The sequence below is a fragment of the Spizellomyces punctatus genome (genome assembly GCF_000182565.1).
Source record: "Spizellomyces punctatus DAOM BR117 chromosome Unknown supercont1.7, whole genome shotgun sequence".
NCBI lineage: Eukaryota > Fungi > Chytridiomycota > Chytridiomycetes > Spizellomycetales > Spizellomycetaceae > Spizellomyces > Spizellomyces punctatus.
In genome coordinates, this window is record NW_015971543.1 from 795,033 (window position 1) to 807,051 (window position 12,019).

At 47.4% G+C, this 12,019-nt stretch overlaps 7 protein-coding genes across 7 annotated transcripts; 4 read left to right on the top strand and 3 right to left on the bottom strand.

Annotated features, from left to right (window-relative positions):
- The first annotated feature begins 98 nt into the window (after positions 1 to 98).
- On the top strand, positions 99 to 1,379 carry SPPG_04614 (ATP-dependent Clp protease, proteolytic subunit ClpP). The gene is made up of 7 exons (XM_016752848.1): positions 99 to 331; positions 389 to 580; positions 657 to 671; positions 734 to 739; positions 799 to 929; positions 989 to 1,107; positions 1,174 to 1,379. The coding sequence occupies exons 1-7, from the start codon at positions 200 to 202 to the stop codon at positions 1,275 to 1,277; spliced, it is 699 nt and encodes a 232-aa protein (XP_016608324.1). The 5' UTR covers positions 99 to 199; the 3' UTR covers positions 1,278 to 1,379.
- Positions 1,281 to 2,341, bottom strand: SPPG_04615 (ATPase-activating ribosome biosynthesis protein). Its single transcript, XM_016752849.1, has 4 exons — positions 2,178 to 2,341; positions 2,017 to 2,118; positions 1,797 to 1,933; positions 1,281 to 1,734 (listed from the first exon to the last, which is right to left on the bottom strand). Exons 1-4 carry the CDS (start codon positions 2,268 to 2,270, stop codon positions 1,584 to 1,586), a joined length of 483 nt encoding a protein of 160 aa, XP_016608325.1. The 5' UTR covers positions 2,271 to 2,341; the 3' UTR covers positions 1,281 to 1,583.
- A 126-nt stretch (positions 2,342 to 2,467) lies between these two features.
- On the top strand, positions 2,468 to 3,372 carry SPPG_04616 (uncharacterized protein). The gene has a single exon (XM_016752850.1). It carries the CDS (start codon positions 2,538 to 2,540, stop codon positions 3,099 to 3,101), a length of 564 nt encoding a protein of 187 aa, XP_016608326.1. The 5' UTR covers positions 2,468 to 2,537; the 3' UTR covers positions 3,102 to 3,372.
- A 205-nt stretch (positions 3,373 to 3,577) lies between these two features.
- On the top strand, positions 3,578 to 4,504 carry SPPG_04617 (uncharacterized protein). Its single transcript, XM_016752851.1, has 6 exons — positions 3,578 to 3,697; positions 3,763 to 3,838; positions 3,897 to 3,947; positions 4,006 to 4,088; positions 4,149 to 4,245; positions 4,303 to 4,504. Exons 1-6 carry the CDS (start codon positions 3,638 to 3,640, stop codon positions 4,398 to 4,400), a joined length of 465 nt encoding a protein of 154 aa, XP_016608327.1. The 5' UTR covers positions 3,578 to 3,637; the 3' UTR covers positions 4,401 to 4,504.
- A 195-nt stretch (positions 4,505 to 4,699) lies between these two features.
- On the bottom strand, positions 4,700 to 7,845 carry SPPG_04618 (ADP-ribosylation factor-like protein 3; the record flags this gene model as incomplete). The annotated part of the gene is made up of 12 exons (XM_016752852.1): positions 4,700 to 4,828; positions 4,894 to 4,999; positions 5,055 to 5,098; positions 5,160 to 5,215; positions 5,284 to 5,485; positions 5,551 to 5,676; positions 5,955 to 6,181; positions 6,255 to 6,573; positions 6,639 to 6,903; positions 6,972 to 7,197; positions 7,267 to 7,750; positions 7,822 to 7,845. 12 exons carry the CDS (start codon positions 7,843 to 7,845, stop codon positions 4,700 to 4,702), a joined length of 2,208 nt encoding a protein of 735 aa, XP_016608328.1.
- A 697-nt stretch (positions 7,846 to 8,542) lies between these two features.
- SPPG_04619 (uncharacterized protein) lies at positions 8,543 to 9,812 on the top strand. The gene is made up of 2 exons (XM_016752853.1): positions 8,543 to 8,920; positions 8,982 to 9,812. Exons 1-2 carry the CDS (start codon positions 8,827 to 8,829, stop codon positions 9,650 to 9,652), a joined length of 765 nt encoding a protein of 254 aa, XP_016608329.1. The 5' UTR covers positions 8,543 to 8,826; the 3' UTR covers positions 9,653 to 9,812.
- SPPG_04620 (uncharacterized protein) lies at positions 9,753 to 11,824 on the bottom strand. Its single transcript, XM_016752854.1, has 2 exons — positions 11,577 to 11,824; positions 9,753 to 11,506 (listed from the first exon to the last, which is right to left on the bottom strand). The coding sequence occupies exons 1-2, from the start codon at positions 11,762 to 11,764 to the stop codon at positions 9,859 to 9,861; spliced, it is 1,836 nt and encodes a 611-aa protein (XP_016608330.1). The 5' UTR covers positions 11,765 to 11,824; the 3' UTR covers positions 9,753 to 9,858.
- Between the last annotated feature and the right edge of the window lie 195 nt (positions 11,825 to 12,019).

The following is a 12,019-nucleotide window of genomic DNA, read 5'->3' on the forward strand; positions in this document are numbered from 1 at the left end:
CACAGCTCGGTATCATATTGATGAGATGTCATGGAAAAGTAGTGGCAGAAACATATGCTGTTTCATTATCGATAATATACTTTACAGGCTCAACATTAAAAAGTGGAAAGTGTTCACTGTCACGGGCGCTTAGTAAAGTGACATCCACCAGGATTTGCCTTCTTTGACCAGTTCAATCGCGATCTTGTAGACTGCAATCATGCGACATTTCCTTCGGTTTCTGCCAACAACAAGGCAGCTGTCGATTCGGCAGTTCTCCTCCTGGAATTCCTCGCCTCGCTCCTCCTCACCAGCAACAGCACTTGGCATCCCGTATGTGATAGAATCCTCCGTAAGTACATGACTGAAAAAGTAGAGTTTACCGTCCGTTTAACAAGAAGACGTTTAGCCACGGGGCGAGCGAGTGTTTGACATCTTCTCCCGTCTTCTAAAAGAGCGGATTGTGATGTTGAACGGGGAGGTTCATGATGGTGTGGCTGCTGTTATCGTCGCCCAGCTTCTGTTTCTCGAGGCAGAGAACCCCGAAAAGCCTATCAACTTTTATATAAATTCACCGGGAGGAAGCGTCACCGCGGGAATGGTGGGTTGACGCATGTATGTCTCGAAGTGCTTAACTATGGCTGCTAACCTATTGCGTGGTGGGTCGCCCTTCGTAGGCAATCTATGATACGGTGAGTTTCGCAGAGTCGTAGACGACGAATTGCTGTCTGCTAATCTGTCCCACCATCATTAGATGCAGGTATGCCGCTCCTCAGGTAGCACTCACGAGTATCGCATTTCTCTGACATCCTTGTAAAGTATATTCAATCGCCTGTTGCAACCGTTTGCATCGGCCAGGCTGCGTCCATGGGTTCGCTTCTGCTCGCTGCAGGTGAAGCTGGACAGCGCTCTATTCTTCCCAATGGACGAGTTATGATACATCAGCCGAGGTATGTAACCGCGGATCGTTCAAAAACGACATTTATTAATTTGGCAATTCATTTGGCAGCGGCGGTGCTACGGGGCAAGCATCAGATATCGCAATTCACGCGAAAGAGATCCTCGAAATCAGAGCCCGACTAAACCAGATATATCACAAGCATACCAAGCAACCATTGGAGTGGATAGGTACGTTCGAATAGTCGGCGAATTAAAATGTTATGTCGTATCAATGCGGTTGCGACCTCTCGACAGAAAAAACCATGGAGCGGGATCATTTTATGAATGCGGAGACTGCCCTGAAGTTCGGCCTCGTAGATAGAGTATTGGAGAAACGGGAAGTGCCAAAAAAGGCCTGAATATATGAAACCTAACCTCGACCGATCGCGATTGATCTTTATTATTCAATTATAAAAAAGTATGTTATATACACAAGTTCAAACGAAGACCACCGATACAACCACCTATTCCCCTTTGAAAAGCATACCGATCCAATGGATTCCTCTGAATTCAAAAGCACTAAATGCAACTGGACATGCCATCATCGCATCCTGATCTTCCCACACCGTACTTCTGCACCATAATCCCACACCACCAATGACACACATAAAATTCATAAACGAAGAAGCGGTATAATCGACAAAGTGAACCCCCGTGAGTCTGCTTTACGCTGTCTCCATGTCCATCCTCTCTTCCGTCGCCATGACCTTCTGCTCCATGACCTTCTCTTTGAGAGAAGGCTCGCCGATCAGTTGGATGTTGCGTTGGATTTCCAACACATTTTGTTGTTTCTCGTGTTCCTTCTTGCCACTTATTCTATACAAAAGATGTTCAGTTATATTTCAACGATCAGTGCAGGACTGCATATGTAGACGCACCTCTTTTTGTAGAATACACGGTCCCGACGTGCTTTGATCTCCGCCACTCGTTTCATCGCTTTCAGAGTTGTCGCCATCAGCTCCCGATCGTAGCGTACTGGAATATTGCGTCGCTTCTCAAATTCAAGAGTCGCATCCTGAATAGGAGGAAACCAACTGGCTGAGCATATGAACCAAATATGTGTCCCAACAACAGCTCTCCAAGCGGAGAGACACCTACGATTGTCATTTCTTTTCCAGCTGCTCTTCTGAACGCCTTTGTCCAACGAACTTTGCGTGGGTTACGCTTCATTTTAAAGTTCTTGTGGCATTTTGATCGGCACTGGTACAAGCAAGAAATGATTAGTTGACAGCTCAATATCTTGCACATGCCCTACTTACAAAACGGAAAGTTTTGCTGTCATTGCGCACAAACATTGTGCCATGTCCAGGGTAAACTGTGCTTGAGCAAAAGTAGCACTTTTCTAACCGCATTGTGAAATGTGTGCTTGTGGTAAAATGAAATGGGGAAACGGACGAAAGACCCGAAAGTCCGCACTGTGTGCTGCGCGCCCAGCAGAAACACGTGTGGATTTCACCCAACAAAAAAAATTCAATGTATTGGGTAAGGCTTTCATAAGCAGATGACTATGCATCACAGTCACGTAACTTTGCTCCAGACAGGTGCAATCGCTGGTCACCACGATCAAAACGGGGAAGATCTCCAAATCTTATTCTCACTACGCACAAAAAGCATAAAGCATGTCCATCCCACCGGTATCAGGAATCCGCGAGTCTCAATCCGGCGATCGTGTAATACCCGCAACCCGCCGTCCAGATGGCTCTGTTCGCAAGGAGCGCAAAGTTCGTCCTGGCTATGTTCCTCAGGAGGACGTTTCCAGATATACAAACGCCAAGGTTGAGGCCACCCGTGTTCCAGAGGGATATGTGCCTGGTATAGGAGTGGTTCAGCCATCGGAAGCATCGACCGTAACAAGCAAATCAGCAAAGAAGAATGCCAAACGAAGAGCAAAGAAAGCAGGCGAAAAGGACCAGCAAGACGGGCCCGCAGAGAAGGTCACCACGACACCCGATAGCAAGGCGCTGTCTGATACTCCGGCAAAGACACAAGCAACAGCCCCTGTGGATATAGAAAAGAAACTCAAAAACCTACGAAAGAAACTACGGCAAATTGAAGAGCTGCAGGAAAAGCAGGCAAAGGGGGGGAATTTAATTCAAGAGCAAAGAGACAAGTTGTCTGGGAAGAAGGACGTGGAGAAAGAAATAGCAGAGCTGGAGCAAAGCTTGAAGGGATTTCACGTATGATGGTTTGCATTAATCATGACGGGAGGACGGCGTAGATACTGTGCATAGGGCTGTATAGCTGTCTACAATCGTGGTGCGCTGGGGCCAGTCACGATCGACTTGTCCAGATGTACTTTACTCCAGAAGCCTGAATCTGATTGGACACGGGCCGATTTTTGGACAAGACTAGATTCGCAGGCATAGATCTTATGCTGGCTGTTACTTCCGGTGCTGGGTATTGTATACTATTTACGCACTATCCTCTTCAATTTGATTGGTCATCTGTCGTATATTCTTGCTCTCTTCGATCATACGAATCTCACGCTTATGAACATGATTGGAATCTATATTGCGACATTTCAATGGACATAAATCTAGCTTTCTACAAACTGCCATAGTCCCATGGCAGTATCGGAGGCCAACTCGGCAGCGTTATGCCTTGTTAGTCTATAACTTGTCAAAAGCACCGGTTCGAATGCGCTTGTCAGCAAGTGACGCGATGTCAAGATCGCTGGTTGTCAAAGATCATCCATCTATCGCTGAACCACCCAGAACAAATGGAAACACTGCCCCATGTCAGAGAAGCTGAGATATCTCTTTCGGAGGATGAGCTTAATGTAAGGTCACATGAATGGTTGTTGGAGCACTTGTGACTGTCTTCACATTCGCTGGCAATTACTAGCTCCTCCGCGACAACTACCGTTCAGAAGGGGCCAAGCCGCGCCCACAAACAAGGTTCAACTATGCTTGGGCGCTTGGTAAGCTGCTGTGATTTCAAATGCTGGTTGTGCTGTTCCTAATTGTCCGGCCTCAAAGTACGAAGCCGAACAAGACCTGACCAAGAGGAGGGCCTCCAGTTACTGCACCGTATGTATCAAAGATAATTTGTTAGATATGATTGAATACTGACCTGGTGCTATTACAGAAATGTATAGTGAACTTCCCAGTCGACGGCGCGAATGTCTTTATTACCTCGCATTAGGAGAATACAAATTGCAGAACTACAAAGTACGTGGAAAACCCCCCGTCCTATCAGCCCGGGGGCGACTAATGAGCCATTTTTGAAAGAATGCACGGAAATACAATCAAACACTTCTGGAACATGAACCTCATAATTCACAAGCACTGGAACTAGAAAGAATCATCAACCGAAAGATCAAAAGAGGTATGGTATTCCTTCCTGTTGGGCGAGAGTCGCATCAAGTTAATCTAGGTTCTGCAGAGGGATTTGTTGGCATGGCCATCCTGTTTGTAACGGTTCTTACAGTAGGTTTAGTTACCGCGGTAGTTGTGAAACGCCGACAGCCCACTAGTACATAGATCGGTCATTTTATATTTACATTTTGAAGCAGCTAAATAGCATTCATTGATCCGATAATCAAACTCAAGCTTGATTTAGTCCTATGGTGAGCATCAATCCGAACAATTGCCAGTAGAACGGCTGCATTACCGTAGCGGTTTCCTGTACATGTATATAGAAAGCATACTGCACGGATGCGCAGATCTCTACCTTTAACTTTTCTCGCATAAGAGATTTTCCGCATGTGCTGGTATAAAGGTGATGATTGACCAGTGGAGAACGCAAAAACAGATTACAATAACCGATTTGGATGCATGCTTCACTTTTTATTACAGCACTGCATGGCCCATTGCATTCCTTCCTCGATCCCTTCCCCCGTTTTTGCCGAACACGGTTGAATCTGCCACTGACGGTCCCTTATTGCATTTAAATTCAGACCTGTCGCAATCTGTGAAAATATTAGGGTTCTTATTTCAAAGCAGGGCAATTCTAATCTGAGAACCGGCATCTTACTTCGTGTCCTGGTAGTGCGTTGATAAGATCTTGCTTGTTGGCAAAAACCAGTACTGGAACACCGGCTAGTTTATTCTCTTCCAAGAGGTTGTGAAGCTCTTCTCCCCTAAAGGAACAGATGTTGGCACTGACTCTCTGCAGTAAAGTATGGGGATACTCACGTTTCCTCCAGTCGTCGCTTATCTGCGCTGTCTATAATGTAAATCTGCTCGACATGTAGGCTTTTAATTGGAGACTGCCTATCATTTCCTTCCAGGTTTACATACCAACACATCTGTGCTCTCGAAATAATTTCTCCAATATGGTCGAATTGATTTTTGCCCTAGGAGAGACCAGTCCAAACGGTCAGAAATGAACATTAGCTCAGCCAAAAGTTTCAAACTTGAATACCTCCAATATCCCAGACATTCATTTTAAACCCCTCTTGCTGGACACTTTTGATATTGAATCCCTGTGTCGGCTTAATTTCTGTTATGTCCTCCGATGCCAAACGTTTTAGAATGGATGTTTTGCCGGCATTGTCGAGGCCGAGTAGTAGAACCCGAATCTCTCGGTCTGTGCGCTTTAGCTTGCGAAGAAGCGAAAGGAGACCCTTTGGATCATGTTAGTACTGGTGAATGTGAATTTGCAGCGCAGATGGTCTGTGACGTACCATACTCGGATGGTGGTAGATGGGATAGAATCTGGATACCTTTGCTGTAAGATGGTCGCGTCGCGTACAGGACGCCTTCCGTAAGCAATGGACACAGTTGGTGGAAGTCGCGCATCTCGGGGACCCAGCGCCTTACAGTATTAAGACTAGGGAACATTTTACTTATGCAGGACAGCACAGGCAATTACACAATGACGGGACAGTAGAATATATGTATAAGAAGGTCCACGTGCAGTACTCTAATTATCGAACAGGTTGATCCTCCAGCTCTAGTAGTCCAATCTAACAACAAAATACAATGGTAGGAAATACGAGAGAGGATTCATGCTTAAAACCTTCCCAAATCAAGCCATAGAGCAATCCAGAGACAAATAAGCGCAAAAATAACCACGAATGCGATATTCAGGACCTCCAGAATGGGATCGCTTCGTCTTTGAGCTTTCAGAACCGCTTCGGGGGTGTGTTCGATATACTTTGGTTTTGCATGCGTGTAGATTGTCACACCTTTCTCGGTTGCCCAGCTCGGTGGGACGATGGGAAGTCGTTCTGTCGGAAACCCACCATTGAGATGGACCGGAAAGGGGCATGTGGCGCCCAGTGAGATGGATGCTAAAAGGCCGGACGTTAAACCGTCCTCTGTTACCCAGACAAAAAGCAGCGTTACAAAATATGCAGCCGGGATGTCCATGAAAAACTCGACTCTCCTTACCATGGAATCCATAGTTGGTCCACGCGCCACAAAAGGTTACCCCATTCTTATTTTGTATCTCCTGTAACTTATCTTGCGCGGAAATTGTCTGCGGAGCATATAAAGGATGTTCATACTCCCACTCCCCAAAGACCATATCCGAGCGTGGCTCAATGAGTGGGTTGAGTGTGGCAAACACGGGACCACATTCCGCTTCTTTCACAAATGGTTGAAGACGGTTCATCCAGTATGTAAGGCATACGGTTGGAGACTCGGTTTCCGACTTGGTGCGTGTGAGGTAGTTCCATGCTGCCCAGGCTTTGCGAGATTTGGGCATAAGCTGAGGGATTATGAGTATTATACCCTCAATTCCAGTGCAAGATTGAATGAGAACGAATACTGTACCTCTGGATCCCTGTGCAACACCAACCTATTCTTCAAATACTTGATAGCTCCCAAAATTTTCCTCTCTTCACTCGTGGCGCTTTCACCCAAGATCTTGAGGGCCTGGTCGGTATGTGTTGCCAAGATGACGTGGTCGTATGTTTCACGGTTTCCGCTGGCGTCTACAACTACGAGCTTGCCGTCTTTTTGACGCTCAACGGACACCACGGCTGTGTTGAGGCGGACGTCCGTCACGTTTTCAAGGATTTTGGTGACATATGTGCGACTATATATGCAGATAATGATGAGAGTTTGGTAGCATGTTGACAAACGCTGTTCCATTGCCAAAAATACCTTCCATCTACCACGGTTCTCCATTTTGGTCGCCTTCCAATTTGTAACAATTGATGGTTTCGCATAAACCGCAAAAGCGTCAAAACAGGGAATTTGTCAAATGTCATGTCAGCGGGTGTTGACCAGATAGCAGCGGTCATCGGGACAATGTAGTTTTCGTAAAAGAAGCTCGAGTAATTTCGTTGCTTAAAGAATTCGGCTAATGTCAAAGTCGCGAAAGGATGCTCTAAAGTGGAATGCGCATGGTAATCGTTGATAAGCAAAGTAAATTAAATACTGGTAATGGACGACTTACCTCTCTCTTGTGGCGTTGTTCCCGCTCTCACTCTCCCTTCATCATCAAATGCGAGCCGGTCTGCCTCCACAGCAATCCTCTTGGCCTCATTATGAAATCTAATAACATCCAAAATCATCCTCCACATGCCCCCTCCATTCTGTCCAAATGGCATTAAATTCCTTCGCTGTGCAAATACAGTATCGATGTTATCTCCACACCATTCAAACTCTCCGCCGTTTCGGGAGACAGAAAAGCTCATATCAGTGATGGCGAGAGGGACTTGAAGTTCTTTGAGGAGAGCGAGAAAATTGGGATAGGTCACTGGATTGCATACTATGAAACCCGTGTCCACTGGGACGGTTTTGGTCGGGTCAGATAGAGTTGGAATGTCGACAGTGTGCGTGTGGCCTCCTGGATAGGAGCCGGACTCATAGAGCGTTGGAGAGAAGGAAGGGTCTTTGGAGAGGAGCCATGCGGCGCTAAGGCCAGAAATGCCTGAACCCTGACGCCGAGAACGGGAAGGAGGTTAGGATTAGTGTGGTCGTGATCTTTACCGCACGAAACTGGACTAACAATAATCGCAACTCTAGTAGGCATCGCTGCGCAAAGTGGACAGAACAGGCGAGTCGGGAGGGATGAATGAGTCTATTTAACCACTGTCGCCCGTACACAACCTTGGTAACGGTGCATGCGGATAAAAGCAGAAGCGATAGCCTATATCGCCGCGCGTGGGAATACTCATCGGTCATAGCAACGCGGTTGCTAGTGTGCTGGCTGGACGGACACCCACAGCAACAATACATAGCATATTTTGACTTTACATTCTCTTGCGCCTAGTCCCTCAATGCACGTTCAAAAGATGAGATGCTACATGCGACTTGTTTGCACAGTGGAGGCCTCACATTTGTGCGTCGTAAACGTGCGATGGATTGCAAGACAATCCTTTAATAATCTGAATATCAAAGCAAGCAAGCTTGCTTCAAGATGCTCTATTACGGCAAACCAGTACAAGTGCCCAAAATGATTCCAATTCACTTGCCGAAAGCAAAAACCTTGGAACCCTCCAAAGCCTTCAAAACCTTAAATCGGCGGAATGCCGTCATGGCTTTGATAAGCAAGCTCCGTGGTCGGAGGTCTCAAAACCTTGGTACAAAATTCTCTTTTGCAGGGTCTGAAACGCAAGTTTCACACGTGACGTCATGACAAATTTGTTGCGGTGTTGCGGCTGGGCTACAACCAATCCCATTTTGTGGATCTCCAAATTGGGGGCGGGAAAAGGCCGTCGTTGGTTAGAAGTCTTCCATTGGAATGATCGCGTGAACCGCCACGAACGGCCAAGCCTCGTCTTTTGTCGGTTTTCTTGGCTGCTGACGTTTGTTCTGGCCTTGGCAGTTGAATAAAAAGAGAACGACGACGACGACGATCTGGGGTTCACCTCAAAGCATTTTGAAAACGGCACTGGCATTTTGAACGACGACCATTGTTGGGACCTTAACTCATTACTCAAGTTTTTTTTTCTTACCTCTCTACACGGCACTCTCGTTACCCTCATTTTTCAATCCGGTCTCGCACGACAATATGTCGATAAAACAGGGATTTAGCCTGCAAGCCATCCTCTTGTGGCTGCTGGCGGGCTTGACACTCGTGGCTGCCCAAACAGACGCGATCAATGGTAAGGATCAAAGGGACGATATTTGCAAAAGCCATTCCTGCTTACAACTTTCCAAAACCAGATATTAAGGAAGCCATCACAGCACAAACAGCGGTTGCGGGTGCCCTTGCCATTATCCTTGGTTTCGTTCTACTCTTTTGGGGCCACAGACTCTTTTATCCAACACTCTTCCTTGCCGGATTCTTCGTTTTTGGGACCTTGGGGTACTCCATTCTCCTCAATTTGGAACCACAGCCAGATGGATGGTCTAATCGTGACACGATCTTGTTACTCGGGTCTTTGGCGTGTGGTATTGTCGGAGGACTATTGGCAGTGTGCCTGGTCAAGCTGGGGCTGGCATGCATCGGAGCTCTCGGCGGGTTCTCGTTAGCAATGTTTATCCTCTCCTTCCAATCCGGCGGTGTAATTCAGAGCGGTCTCGGACGTACCATCTTTATCATTGCAATGGTCGTGGTTGGGGCTATTGCTATCTTTTTCCTGGTCAAGCCGGTACTCATTGTCTCGACTGCTGTGGCCGGAGCCATGTCCATTGTTTTGGGTATCGACGTGTTTGCTCGAACCGGATTTACCCCGGCTCTCCGACTCTTCTTGACAGGCAACCGATTCGATGTGTCGATCTTTACGAGGGACAACAAGGTCCTCGCCCTGCTCATTACAGCCGCCGTACTTGCCATTGTGGGCATATTAGTACAGTTTAGAACCAACCGTGGTCGCACCTTTGGACACAAGTAGTTTTCCTTCAGTGTAGAACGTGGTTTATCTACAAGTTTGTATGTATATATTAATGATGCGAATGAGTTGTGAATAGAAATGAAAACCAAGCGTTGAATTGTGAAACAATTGCACCAGATATCATTTATAAATATATAAAGAGTTATATACGCAAAGTAAAGCTAATGTACACGGAAAAAAATTATCTGCCAACCCGGGGTATCTGCCTAACGCCCATATCCTTCAATATGCAGCAGTACTCGCACGCCTCGTCGGATCCTTCCGGCACGTCCCCACTCTGGATCCATCTCTACATTGCCATCGACGTCCGAACCCCCATCCGAGCTCGTCTCAAACCCATCACCCACAACCCGGCCCAGCCTTCCTACCTCATTCCGTATATCGTCCATCAAACCGACAGGCCCACACCCGTATACAGAGACAATTTCACCGGGTCGAGTGTCCAGTTGTGAAAATATGCTTGCAACAGAGAGGCGGCGTGTACCCGTTTTCGGGTTGGTAATGACAAGACGCGGGACGAGAAGGGAAGTAGCACGAGGATGAGCCAAAAGATCTTGGTATAAGGAAAGTTGTGATGCATTGGGAGCTCGACAGGTCCACCAAAAGTGGATCTTTTGTATTCGTGGTGGAGGATTTTCGAGTATGGAACGCGCAATGGCAAGACCTCCAGGAATGCCGCTTCCACCGACAACAATAAGAACGTGATCAGAGCGTAGAAATCGTGGTGGGAGGTTACCATGTGGTCCGTCAATGTAAACTTGAATGTTTGGAGTCCCGCTCTCGGGATCAGTGTTTTCTTGCCATGTCCGCACAAGCGATTGCGTCCACGAAGCATCGTGCGCCTGCGGTTTGATGATCAAACTCAGTCCAGGTGCAACAGGAGTGGACCTCGCCAACAAATATTCCATCTCAGGAGGTCCGCCCCTTCGACGTGGAGGAGAGCTGTTTGCGACAGTAAACGGATGCCATTCCACGTTTGAGACGGCTGGTACGCAGATGGAGACCCACTGTCCGGGGGCAGCAGGAATGTGACAATCTGCGATATCCAATCGCACATATCCGCAATCCTCCATCGTCAATGATGTGACATTATACGCTCGACGTCGATTGAACACTCGTACGCATGAATCGATGATATACAATGTCAAAGTCGGCAAAGCATAGTAGAGCATGGGCGAAGCATGCACGAATGACAAAAGGATGGCCCCCAACACCGCGAAATGATTGAACCAGAACCAATTGAACCGTGTTCGGCGGATAGACTCGAACGAATTCAAAGAGACCCAGAGAAAGAGGAGTAGAGCCACGAGTCCCACCGGCCCCAACCAGCCTCTATACGAAGCGATCCTCTCATGTGACGCTCCAATCAGCAGCGTTGTTTTCCAAAACTGGGCCCATCCGCTTCGAGCGAGGCAGTAGGCTGCGAATGCACCAACATGCGCCCCAGCCAGTAGCACCGTCAGTGCTCCAGACCATCTATGAAAGGAGAGAGAATGGTCGTATCCGATTCCAAACAACGTGGATAGCAATCCATTGCGGGATGTCGGCAATAGGGTCAAGGACAGTTGAATGCCGGCATTGAAAGCAATGGCTTTGTAGGTAGCTCGCCACATTCGCTGGGTCGGAGAACTTGAAGAAGAGCGGGAATGGTATTGCGTATACCAATAACAAAATTGAAAGAGCTGATGTCCCAGTACCAACAGCCACACGATAATCTCTGCATAGGACCACTTTGTTCTGCGAGAGAGGGATATGTAACGATGTTTCCAAGAGTGCCCATGACCCCATGAGGTTCGTTGCGCCAGAGCAAATACGACAGCAACAACCGCAAGCCAACCATAGAATGCGACGAGACTGGACAACCAACGAGTTGTAAACAGTTAGAGAATTGTGTGGGCTGGCACAAATTCATTATCTCTCTTACCTGTTACGCATCTCCGTATTCAAGTGCTCCTTCTCTGGACACACTTGTGACCAACACTTGCCCCCTTTAAACATAACATAGGCGGATACGAGTAAACTTCCAGGAAGGACCGTCGCCGCTGTGAATATGGCAATGTGCATTGTCTTGAAGCGGAAAGTATCTTTTCTGGAATCTGACGGAGAAGCCATGACGGCGTCGTTGTCCTCGTTGCCGTCGTCGTCGTCGTTGTGAAATTACGCATGGGCTTGTCGTTCTAGTTCTTAGTGCGGAGCCGATGGGTATTGGCCCTAGCACCCGCACCAGGGATTGAACCGCGCGACAACCGGTTCGGAAAACCTAATCTAACCAATCTACGCTACGCTACCGCTGGAACACCCCTCCTGAACACCTCTGGTCTGCCGTGTCCATCCAACATTGATTGCACGATCGTTACCATATTGCAG

Coding starts and splice junctions, on each gene's coding strand:
- SPPG_04620 (XM_016752854.1), bottom strand. CDS start 11,764: ATGGCTTCTCCGTCAGATTCCAGAAAAGATACTTTCCGCTTCAAGACA. Junction 11,507..11,576: donor AATACGGAGATGCGTAACAG/GTAAGAGAGATA, acceptor TTGGTTGTCCAG/TCTCGTCGCATTCTATGGTT.
- SPPG_04617 (XM_016752851.1), top strand. CDS start 3,638: ATGGAAACACTGCCCCATGTCAGAGAAGCTGAGATATCTCTTTCGGAG. Junction 3,698..3,762: donor TTTCGGAGGATGAGCTTAAT/GTAAGGTCACAT, acceptor GGCAATTACTAG/CTCCTCCGCGACAACTACCG. Junction 4,246..4,302: donor CAACCGAAAGATCAAAAGAG/GTATGGTATTCC, acceptor TAGGTTCTGCAG/AGGGATTTGTTGGCATGGCC.
- SPPG_04616 (XM_016752850.1), top strand. CDS start 2,538: ATGTCCATCCCACCGGTATCAGGAATCCGCGAGTCTCAATCCGGCGAT.
- SPPG_04615 (XM_016752849.1), bottom strand. CDS start 2,270: ATGCGGTTAGAAAAGTGCTACTTTTGCTCAAGCACAGTTTACCCTGGA. Junction 2,119..2,177: donor ACAGCAAAACTTTCCGTTTT/GTAAGTAGGGCA, acceptor TGCTTGTACCAG/TGCCGATCAAAATGCCACAA. Junction 1,735..1,796: donor CGTGTATTCTACAAAAAGAG/GTGCGTCTACAT, acceptor TCTTTTGTATAG/AATAAGTGGCAAGAAGGAAC.
- SPPG_04619 (XM_016752853.1), top strand. CDS start 8,827: ATGTCGATAAAACAGGGATTTAGCCTGCAAGCCATCCTCTTGTGGCTG. Junction 8,921..8,981: donor CCAAACAGACGCGATCAATG/GTAAGGATCAAA, acceptor TTCCAAAACCAG/ATATTAAGGAAGCCATCACA.
- SPPG_04614 (XM_016752848.1), top strand. CDS start 200: ATGCGACATTTCCTTCGGTTTCTGCCAACAACAAGGCAGCTGTCGATT. Junction 930..988: donor GTTATGATACATCAGCCGAG/GTATGTAACCGC, acceptor TTCATTTGGCAG/CGGCGGTGCTACGGGGCAAG. Junction 1,108..1,173: donor GCAACCATTGGAGTGGATAG/GTACGTTCGAAT, acceptor ACCTCTCGACAG/AAAAAACCATGGAGCGGGAT.